A 12,407-nucleotide genomic window follows, 5' to 3' on the forward strand; every position below is an offset into this window, starting at 1 on the left:
TATTATTATTCCTGTTTATTAGTATATTGGTTATGACTGGAATCTGCTAGTTAGTGTTGTTTACAGGTATCAATGACAATTTCATCATAAATTATTTGCATGTTGTCAAGACACCCTTCTTAAATCTATCTCAAGTTTATGCATTAATGGTTTAAAGAAGTTAGTTTTTCTAAAAATGTGTTACAGAACAGGATGACGACATTTAAGTCAACGCAACTAGCTACAGACAGTGAACAATTTACAATCAGATTAATTCCAGAGCAAAACATTATTAATTTTGACTATTTAACTATTAGCCTGTTTAATTTTTTTTCAATTTCTTTTTTAGAATAAAAAACATTATCGAGGTCACCATACAGGAGGAAAATTTATTTCTAAAAACATTTTTTTCAGGATACCAATATTTACTTTTCTTTCTCACAATGTGTCCAATCCAATAAACAGTATATCTAATTTTGACTCAATTTAAAACAAAAAAAGTTAAGTTATAACCTTATGTGTCTGCTATGATGTTGCCTAAGAGATCGGCTAAGATTAATGTTATGACCATGAGCTCTCCAGAGCACAAACACATTCACACAAGCTATACATATGACCACTCACATGTGCCTTAAAGCCTTCAGTAATACTTACAGATTTAGCAAAGCTGAAGAAACTTTTTGTTTCACCAGTTACCATGTTTGATGATCCTGAACAAATAAAACAATACAAGTATTTAGTAATTTTGGAGACTGGCATAAAAACATGTAAGTAATTAAAAAAAACTGACTTTCAACACAAACATTATAAAGGGAATGAGAGGACAAAAACAGCATATAAATATTATTCAGTACAGCAGTTTCCAACTACAATCCAGCAACAATCTCTGGCTTCATGCAATATTCTGCTTGTATGCTTAACATTTTACAAATGAGTACTGATAGGAATAATTGTAAAGAAGCATATTAAAAATGTAATAAAGAGTAAAGACACTTAACATTCAAAGTATTATAAACAACTCAAAAACACCATAGCTTTATTCATGGTATTGTTTGAATACCATAAATTCACATACTATATCTACTATATATGTGTTCATCATTGTTTTTAGTTCAGTGCATGTTTAAATTTTATAAATCTATAAATCTAATAATCTTTGTCTGTGACAAGATTTCCTATACATACCATACAGGATGTAAGTTCCCAGTGGTTTTAGGAGGCCTAAGCCTTTTCCAGTGTTTTCTCCACATAAACAGTCCAGGACAATATCTACTCCTTCTGGGGAAATTCTAAAAGACATAGGCATACATAATTATACCTCCTGGTGCTTTAGATTTTATTTATTGAACATGCTATAATTCTTCAACTAAAACAAGGAAATTATATAACACAGTATGACATGATATCTTTTGATTTCCAGAAGACTTTTGATAAGATCTCTCATTAAAGGCTGATGCTCAAATTAAAAGCCATAAGAATCCAAGTACAGTAAATGTGGATCAATAACTGATTAAGAAAAAGGAAACAGCATCATCTTAAGGGGCACAACCTCTAATAGGGCATACAGTATATAACACAGTGGTATGCTCCAGGGATCCATGTCAGCTACTCATCTCTATCAGTCATTAGATTCTGATAAAACATTAGGCAAACAGAAACAGCAGAATGAATTATGGTTTGGGCACATGCATTCGAAAAGAAACACACTGATGGTAGGAATTACGGTAGACTTTACAAAGGGGATGTAGCCATTTATGTAGAATCTACACACAAAAGAATGCGTGTATATACAGTAGCACAAAGTTTGGAATTTAAAATCGATGATGCTAGGCTCACATTTTACAATGTGCTGGTAAAATCTTAAAAACTTGGTCTGAAGAATGGACTCCAGAGCCAGGCATAATATCAGTCATGCATTTAATATTCAGCAATCATGAAGAATAGAAAAGTATTTCCTCCTACTATGAATACACAAAGGGACAGCTACGAATGAGTCTGTTAGATAAAAGTAATTTTGATTTTTTTTTTCAAAAACAACATCAAAGATAAAGGGCATCTGACTCAGCCTCGGAAAATAGATCTTTACCTACACATCAAACTGTAATTTTACAGGGGTGGGAGTTTATATCCGACAGTGAACTTTTCTGTCTAATGCATTTGTTTTAATGAAAGTATGAGTCAGCTCTTGCTGGCACACAATAGCCATATCAATTGACTCTGTGACCAAGCTGAAGGTTTTTTAAATCTCTTAGAGCTGGAAACTTGCCTCAATAACAGTGCAGTACAAATACTGGGAGCTAAATGCAACCTTATAAATCAACTGAAATGCTGGGTAGTATTTTGTATTCCCTTTAAATTGTTCTGGAATTGAACCCAGGGTCCCAGTGCTGAGAACTGAACACTGTGCCACCACGCTGCTATTTCAATAATTTAATAAATAATAATTTATCAGAAATCCAAGTTACATTATACCATACACTTACTAACTTATTTGTTGGTTGTTTCTTTTTACCAATTATAGGAGGTACATTTTCAAAGACATCTGAGGCAAAAACCTCTCCTAACAATCTAGTCTATTATATAATGAGAACCACTCCTTACATTGCTTTGCCATAAGGAGTATAGAGCAGTAGAATAATAAATATCTACAGATACATAAAAAGCAAGATCACATGAGAATTATTTCACTGCAAACTGCATCACATGCTCTTGTGAGGTGGATTAGCATCTTACGGAGTTCTCTGTAAAGTGTTGTACTCATCTTGTAAACAAAATTAAATGTAGACAACAAAACGGACTTGGAATGACTTAGATGATCAAGAAATAACACTGTTTCTTTAATATAAGCAGAAGGAAGAATCGCAACTCTACTGTATTAGTATTACTTTACAAGAATGAAAGAGCTGGGATTCGAAGTTGACGATTAAGCAGTCTCCAGCCATTTCTAACAGTGAAAAATGTCTACTCTGCCAAACTACTCTACAGTCTTGTGATATAACGGCTTGTTGTACCAGGAGTGACTTGAAACCAATTTAATGTTACTTAAGCTATGATCCGGAGTGGAATGTGGAGATGAAAAGACTTAATTAATCGCCTTTTCCATTGGATATTCCTTTTTTCCTCAATTCAAGAAAGAACTACATTGCTCAGCACATCCACCCAAGGCTGTTACCACATCATACAGAACCTGCATAAAAATTCAGTAGTTTTCATCCAGAGAATTTTCCAAATACCTTTCATTTGTATTTCATGCTCCTTTTGTATTTCAATGATATCCCTAAAAATCTTCCAGTCATGGAACTGGGACTGGGATATGGAACTGGGTCCCTTATTTTGCTGTAGAATCCAACAGCAAAAAGCTGCAGCTACAGAATTGGCTTCTAGAATAATATGAAATATTAATAACATGAATTGTCTTTATACGAAATTACAAATTGGATTATCTCCAATATCCTTCAAGAACAACATGACTATTTCCCTGGATTTTGGTGACATTCTAAGACATTCAGATGACTGTAAGTGGAATTATTCTCCCTTATCACAGTGGTCATCCTAAATCCTCAGGAAACCTTTTTAGCATCGTAAGACTAAGCATTTCAAAATGAAGTTAATCCACAGGGTCAGATGCATTCTGTCTCGTATTCTGGGATCAAGTCCCTGCCTTCCTACATAACCATGCTTAATCTTGTCCAAATTTGCAAAAATGCTCCAAATTCACAACATCCCTCACAAACCTAGTGCCAAGATAGATGTCTTTCTCTCTGGTATATCATTCCTTTTCAAATTTTTCAAATTCTTAGGTTTCAGAAATGTATTTTGTACCTATATATATTTATACCCATAGCATTGCAGTTATTTCACCTGCAAAGACATAAGAAGTAACTATATTCTATGATGTGATCTTCATTTACTACACGGTACATCTTCTGTTGACACCACATCCACATAAAGTGTGGACATCAGAAATTAAAATTCATCTGTGACTTCTTGAACTGTTGATGCCCATTTCCACTTTATATGTGGAAATTTTGAAATGATCACCTTTATTATTTATTTTCCTACACCAGTTCCACGGGCCTTCATTAAGTTAATAAAGGTGTAAGGTATGTATGGAATCCTACGTACAGAATCCTACAAATGCCAACAGAATCTGGTGAAGCCATGATGTAACAAACTACTTAGAAGTGAAATGTTAGGGCTTTGTAAACCAGGTCCTTTGAAAACCATGAGATCTCAGCCATTTCAGATTTACTGTATATTTCATTCTCCCAAGGAGAAATGCATGTTGCCATGGAGACGAGTGCAATACAAGACCAGAGAAACCAACAGCTAATCACAGCACTTCAACTCTGGGCTTGTATGGTGTGTCGATGTGGGCAGCATCTCATCAACGACTTCCTTCAAATTCTTTAATTTAACATATTTTTTAATTACCGATCAGGGAACCGATTTCATTTATACCATACAAGTGTTTTTTTTTTTTAATCTTTTAGAAGATAAATTGTAGGCTTTCACAAAATCTTATGTGCTTCATATTTTTCAGTCATCTTATCTGGAAAATGAGATTGTGTTGTATCTGTATAAATTCTATACAGTATTTCTCCAAACTGCCATATAAAAAAAAATCACAGTAGCATATTGTACAGAGAGAGTATATAAACATAATTCCCAGAATCTCTCCTGCATCCCGAAGAAGAATATCAGGGTTCTCACTTTTTAACTTCTTGCACATAATCGGCATTTCTGTCGAACAGGTGGGTGACAGAGTCTTTGATGGCTTCGTGCTTGAAGGATGAGGCTGTCCCAAAAACCATAACATTGTTTACAGTAGAGCATAGCTGTGCGACAGCTTGGCCCTGGAAAACACACACCAAAGACAACAATTAGCAACTTTTAAAACTGCATGACAAAAACAAAAAGGATGTTTAACTTCCTATATAGGTGAAGTTAACACACTGCTTGCTACCAAACATAGTACACTCAATAAACTTTAAGAATATACAATTGTACACATAATACTGTAAATAAACAACCTCCATACACTCTGCTCTCATCTGAGTTTAATATAGACATGTGCTGCATTTTGATCTTGTTACTGGGCTGTTTGAACAAAAGGCTGTAGAAATGTTGTTCAGTTTTTCATTATCCCACTTGTAGATTTTGTTTCTATAGCACAGTAATAAGATTCTTCCAATAATTAACTCACTGATCCTCTGTATTGCCAGTGTAGAGAAACTGATTGAAACTTGCTCAGACTCCTACTGTACCTCTCAACCAGTTTTCATATATTCTTGCGCAGAACTGATTCATTTCCGAGATATTATGACTCATAATTTTTTTATGAGCTGGGGGATGCAAATTAAGATCTTATACTGTATATTGGGTGTCACAGAAGAGGTTAATAGCCCATAATCAAAAACAAGCCTGTGTCTTCATCTTAGCAGCAACACTGCCAAGTAGGGTCGTTAGTTTGTTTATGTGCCAGTGTTTGGCATTTTCCCTTGTCAGTTCTTACTGAGCCCTACAAAATGCCAAGCATCCTCAAACAAACAATAACACCTATATTCCTTGCAATTGTGAGTGCTTGTCAAATCCCTACAGTAATTACTTAATCATTTTGAAGGGGAATAATAGTGCATCTTATATCATCTTAATACGTGAAGATAATGCAGTACATGCAGTACTGGATGTATCTTGGAAATCACAACTAAATGTACAGAATTATGTTTACCACAGTTTCAGAAAGTTCATGCATATGTTAACAGGCCATGAATAATATCCTGGATGGTCATTTTAAAAAGCAAAAGAAAGCTAATTCATATAGCAGATATCTAATGCCATCAGAGATATCTTAGTAATAATTCCAAAGCTCTTGGCATGATTAATGTCTCCATCATCACAGACATATCAGCCCAAAAATACTCTACACAACACAAGCTGTTGTGCTACGCACAATAGGTGCTACACACTACTTGGCACAGACTGCTGACCACATTTGGAAAAACCTGAGATCACAGCAGGTTAATACTGTATATGACTGAATATAAGAAATCGCTGGGAAATTCCCTGCAGAGCAATTACACTGCTAGTTCTCTTTAATTATTAAGATACAGCCTGCTCGACAATATGTTCTACGAAACAGGTTTAAAATCACATCAAAAAGGAGTGCAATACATCCGTGTGTGGGGAGTGTGATGATTACAATATTTATGTTATATTTGTGTTATATAGGAAAGTATTGTATTTAGACTGACTGTTGAAATGGGGGTGAAAAAAGAAGAATCTAAAAAATATATGCTCTGCCCTTGAACAAACCATCTGGTTTCAGCCAATTGAAAGAATCAATAGTACACTGTTGTGACATACTGCCAAAGACATTTCAATATCTGCTTCTCCGAAGTACAGAAGAGGAGATTCTCAAACAGAAAGAGAAAGAAATCAAGAATTCTTTGTGACAGAATTACACTGCTTTTAATTATTAAGAGATAAAGGATACCATTATATTGGATTTTATTCTATACAGGTATAACTACTAATCATTGTCCATCATGTGACTAAAAAATGCCTGTTCTATCATCTCGGTAGATGATTCTCATTTTTGTTTAAAATACAGCTCTGCTGTACACTAAAAGTGTATAAGAATTTTGACTTCATGCTCCTCTATAAGGTTCTACATCGCTTGGCACCTCAGTACCAAGTACACTAATTATCTTCCTACTCCCCACCTCGCAGCCCTCGTTCATCTGACTCTGGTCTCCTCTTTGCCCTCCAAGCTTGACTATATACAATGCATGACAGGTCCTTCTCTTGCTACGTCCAAGAGCTCTGGAATTCTATCCCCAGGGGTATCAGAGAGTCACCTTCCTTGAGTCCTTTCAAATCCAGAATCAAAACCTTCTTCAGAAGGGCTTTTACTTAATTGATGTCAGTGTCTGCCCCTTTGAATATTCTACTGCACTCTAAGCCCTTGGTTTTCATAATAAAAATAATAATAATAATAATAATAATAATAATAATATAAAAGGCTCAATTTGAAATATAAAGCTGTTGTCTGTTGTCTAGGTTTTCTCAAAACATGTAAACATGTAATGGTATATTGGGATCAACACCTCACTGTATGCTTCAATTGCCATTCTGTTTTCATATCAGCAGACTCATTACCATGACAACATTTCTTCCATTGATTTTGATTTCATTGCAGACTTACCACACCTCCCCCTGCGGAGTGAACCAGTACGGACATTCCCTCTCGGAGATTGGCCACTTCGAAGAGCATCATGTAGGCAGCCACAAAGTTCATGGAAAAAGCAGCAGCCTCCGGAAAAGTCATGTCGTCGGGGATCTTGTAGACAAATTCAGCGGGAGTGCATACCACTTCCGCCCAGGCATTGTAATTCACAAAAGCCATGACTCGATCTCCTATCTGACAAAAAGCAATCCATTCAGACAGTTCATTCAGAGGGCAGTGAGTGTACAGAGGTCATCATTATGTATCTAATTATTCTGATTTGCTGTATGTTTCACCTGGCTGTTTGAAGCCTTGCAATAACAAATCTTGAGAGAAACTACTACCCCCAAAACAGTCTTCTTTCAGTCTCAATTAATTAATACACTTCCTGAATATAAAATAGAATTCACTTAAATACCTACAGTACAAAGCAAGAGGAAAATGTCCTATACAAAACTAGCAAATGATACTTTAAAATAAAACATCTACATTTAACAATACAACCACAGATCCATTCAAACCTTACTGAAGTGAGTCTGGTTCCTAAAAGGTTCTTAATGAGGCAATGCTTTAAAGTATCAGGCACCCCGCTGTCTTTACAGACCAGAGGATGGTGTATGGTACTCTGGGCAACAGTAGAGTGGTACTGTACAACAAGTGGCCACAGAGAAACCTAAAATTATAACCTAAAACCATCTGCATTGGATGTGTTCCTTAGCAGAATCATCTGGATGTAATCTGTTGAACATGCTTTCACATAATATTCACAACTCTCAGTACAGAGACTTTCATTTACTGTCTTAAAACTGTCTAGAATTGAGAGACCCATTTCAGTGTCACACAATTCTGCTTAAGCCAGTATATTGACAGATTTGTATCGTAAAGAACTGTACAGTATATAACAAAGCAAGGAAGGCTACAGTACAAGATTAATATGATGGGTATTTTAAATGCACAAATAATTTAAGAAGCAACACCAAATATTATTTACAGATCTGTCTAAACCAGCCATGTCCAAATTTAAGCATTACTGTAGTTTATGGCTATATATAGTGAATGGCATCACACTAAGACAATCAAGAAACACTGTTACTTTGCTGGATTAATCTGAGTTGCAAATTGCTGATTAATGAACACACATAATCTCATGAGATTAACCGTTTTTCTCTGCGGGGTTTAAAGGATATTCCTTTGACACTGTTTTAAGGAGATAAAACACTAGTCACACATAACGAAAATAAGGTGTCTCAATTAAATTATAGTCTGAAGAAATTCACAATCCTTTTTGATGTCTTAAAAACACAGCCTTCATTACCTTGCTAATGACCTCATACCCATAGCAAGGGCCTAGTCCTTGCACATAAACAGTGCTACTTTAATGTGTACAACAGAGTATGACAGATTAGTACAGTTTGACCTGTGACTTTGTCCAGTGTTGACCTCTGTGTCACTGTCAGAAATCTCTAAAACAATGACTTGTCTAATGAAGGGAGCACACAAGCAGGTGAATTAGGCTTGTAACTACTCTCTGTAGTAGTCTAAGGGTATAATGGATAATTAACACAAGTTTAAAGACAGAATGGTTTAGCCTGAGGGCTCCCCGGTGTCTTAAGCAGTAAGAGTGCTTTCTCAGAGCACAGTCTGAGCTTTGGAATTGATTGATTTTGGAGACATTGCAAGTTTGAGTCTGGTTCATGTTACTAGCTGACTGCCTTCTGAGAAACTCAAGGCTCTCAAGATGTAGCAAATGTCCTCTTCTCTTCAGGTCCAATGCAGTTTGCGGTGTGTCAGAAATGTGGGCATGTCAGATGACCACATCCACATGTCTTGTTCTCTGCTAATGCGTAAATGCTAATTGCTGATGAGTCAAGTTTAAAAACAGTCGTTGAGTCAAACTTGGGTGGGAATTCAATAAAAAAATACATGGAAAATCAATTTTTAAAAATAATGATTTGATCTGTCGATATCAAAATTTATAAGGTTTTTAGTTGCCTCAATTTCATTCGACTGAGATAGAAATGTTGAAAAAACTGACAGGCAATGACAAAGGTTTTATACTATTGAAGGTACTTGATAGTCAAGAGGGTTTTTCAAGTTATCAGCATTAGCATTAGTTCTGTGATTGTAGGGGAAATGTTTACAATCAAAGAGAATATTTGCTCTGTTCTTTTTTTATCCCCTTGATATACACAGCATTTTAAAATCATAAGAAATGAAATGAAATTAAATTCTTAAATTAAATCATTTGAGGCTTATACTGTATTAAACCCATGGCGATGATGTGCTGATTGTTGGATATATTGTGATCTTCGTATGTTGTAACAGTACAAATACCTGGTATCTCTAATACGATGATGAACTTCACATACACTTGCGCGTCTGTACACATATTTTGTATGCACAGAAAAAAAGCTACTTTTGCATTTAATTGACTGATTTTACCGAGATGAAGCCAAAAGAGTCACACAGTATGTTCTTGCAAAAAACTACATTGTTTTTAATTATCAGTATTTTAAATTAATTTTAAAACTGGTTTTTAAAAATGATCCCTGCTTCTTGAAACTGACCATTACTGCTCTTCTTATATGGAAAGGGAATAAATGTTAATTAAAATCCTTCAGAGAGAGGCTTCCAAGAAGATATTGGAATAATTAAATCTGTTTAGTGCCAATAACTACAGAAACAACTCTGTAATTACCAATAAAAGTTCTAAGGTCATATGCTGCTTCTTTAGTAAAATCCTTATCTGTTATCAAGCATGGAAGGAAAATGCCTTTTTAATCATGAAAACTCTAATAGAAAGGGAAAAGCCCAATGAATTTGTGATAGTGAGCTGATAGCAGCTCCATCATAGCCCTTCATTAAATATGTTAAATAGCACTTCATTTGCTTAATTTAGATACTGAATAGGAAGCTAGAATTTGTAGTCGTTTGCAAAAGAAAAAAACTTAGTGTGAATCATTGCGTGAATAACTCTAACACATGCCATCCAAGTCTTACGCAGTAATGACTGAAGGTGTCAGAAATACATTTTTTTTTAAGATGAATGGAGAATAATTTTCAGCGGTAATGGAGTACTTTGTGTTTTATACAATTTTGCTTCAAGGAACTACTGTATATCATCAGGCAATTGTTTGCAAGATATAGACTGTTTACCACACACAATACGATGCATGGAAAGAGTTTTTTTTCTGTTTTATTTCCACTCCTTTCCACAGATTCTGCTCCAAGAAAAATTATGATGACACAGAATAGTGGCAAAATGTTTTTTTTTTCCATTATTGGCAAATCTTCATTAACTTAAAGCATGAGGCATTTGTAGGATTTTTCCTTTTGTGCTTGTTCCAAAAATCATGTGAACTGCATCTTTTAGTAGTCCAATTCTGAATCTTATTTTTCCTGGAAAGCTTATGCATAAAGCATAAAGACCCAGCTCTCAATCATAAAACGTTTTTGTGTCATCATTTAATTACTGTACCACACAATGCTTCAAAATTAATCCTGGTAAATTTGTATTTTGTAGTACAAAAAGAATCCTTGGATTTTAACAAATGTCCAGAGTTAATCTGATTATATTAAAGACAAAGTACACGTGACTATGAGTAAATTAAATTTGATTGGTAAATGTGATGGATTAGATCATATAACTCTTCAAACCGGCTGCTCATCTGCAGTTTACCCTGAGTTATTGTGGACAGATTTTTGAAGGTTCAGACCACTGTGGATTAAAGTATACCAATCTCGGGGTTTTTTCTCTCCCTAACAGTCAACATTGTTAGAACTGCAGAAAATATTAGTGGAGGTGAAGAGAAACATATATACTGTACATATTCCAATTCCTGATTGCACATACAATGTCTGACTTTTACATAGTAGTGTATATCTGTATATGCATGCCAAAAGACTTGACGCCTGTTTGCCTTTTTCCCCAAGGGAAAGGGTATGAACCGTGGATTTCTGGATTGGTGGATTGGTGGATTGAATAGCCTGCTCAGAAATCAATTCTGTTTGATTTCTTTAGCAACAGTCATCTGACTAAGACTTTTCAATTTGAACTCTTATCTTTCTGCAGTATGTTCTGAACATAATTTAAGCGAAGTCCTGAATCACTGCTTAATGGCTTTAATAAAACATTTTAATCCTGTAATTAAATCCCCATCTCTTTGACCCACTTCCCTTCTTCAATACTTTGCAGTTCTTAAGTTAATTTGAAAGTTTTTTTTATTATTAGAGTGGATTTATCAGAAAATTAAATACAAATTCCCACTTTAAATATATCATATTTAGTACTGTAATGACAATATTTGATTAATTGTGTGATTTTACATATGCACACCAATTTAAAATTAGTTAACAAAGGAAACAGAAGTGGAAAGAGTGTGTCAAATCTGAATGTGAGATGAGCTTTGCAATTTAATTTCTGTCATAATTTCTTTTTTCATCACATTCTAAAATGTAATATTTCTTAGAGACATTGGCTCTTTATTTCAAAACAACAAGCCCATTTCTGCTCTTACATGCTTGCCAGAAATGTTTGCTGTTGCAATAAGCCCAACTAACAGATTTGTGTAAAAAATATGTTTTGGCTTTTTACTCACCTCAAATCCCTTGGTATTTTCTCCTAGAGTTTCAACTATCCCAGAGCACTCAAATCCCGGAACAAGAGGCGTTTTAGGAGGGTTATCGATGTTTCCTTGCCGAACCATCAAGTCTAAAAAGTTCAAGCCACTATAAGAAAGAAAAATCAGATTGCTCACAACTTCAAAATCCAGCACAAGCGGCACTCACCCTGCACAGACCGAGAGAGCACTAGTGCAGAAGTGATAGCCCATTATCACAGTCTCCTAGAAGCTGCCTTCTGAAATTATGATGATGCAGGCCTAGTTACCCATGTCCAGAGACCCACAGCATGGATACAGCCTTTATACAACAGAGAGAGACATTTCTGCCAGAACACCATCCATCGAGGCCTCATCAACACATAGAATCCTTTCGCAGTACTTACAGTACTGGATGCCTAATTTTGAAGAGCAACTCATTACCTGTGCGTATTATTATTACAGTACCTTATTATTAAAATGTATTAAACAATTTACAGCTAAGATGGCATTTGAATGCTATAAAAAAAGCGAAATGAAGTGATGCGTGGACAAAATCAACAACTTTAGTACAGGTCATAATTATTTGCACCTTTTACTGT

General features: G+C 35.1%; 1 protein-coding gene across 2 annotated transcripts in view; it reads right to left on the reverse strand.

The window, feature by feature from the left end:
* vat1l (vesicle amine transport 1-like) overlaps positions 1–12,407 on the reverse strand; it is a 41,157-nt gene that overhangs the window by 20,621 nt on the left and 8,129 nt on the right. For both annotated transcript variants that reach the window (XM_088613471.1, XM_088613470.1), the window contains 5 exons: positions 11,806–11,935; positions 7,187–7,402; positions 4,693–4,835; positions 1,165–1,268; positions 634–689 (listed from right to left, as the gene is read on the reverse strand). In XM_088613471.1, the coding sequence (XP_088469597.1) occupies positions 634–689; positions 1,165–1,268; positions 4,693–4,835; positions 7,187–7,402; positions 11,806–11,935 (649 nt within the window). The remainder of the gene's footprint in view (positions 1–633; positions 690–1,164; positions 1,269–4,692; positions 4,836–7,186; positions 7,403–11,805; positions 11,936–12,407) is intronic.

This window comes from Lepisosteus platostomus, chromosome 20 (genome assembly GCF_059453375.1).
Source record: "Lepisosteus platostomus isolate fLepPlt1 chromosome 20, fLepPlt1.hap1, whole genome shotgun sequence".
NCBI lineage: Eukaryota > Metazoa > Chordata > Actinopteri > Semionotiformes > Lepisosteidae > Lepisosteus > Lepisosteus platostomus.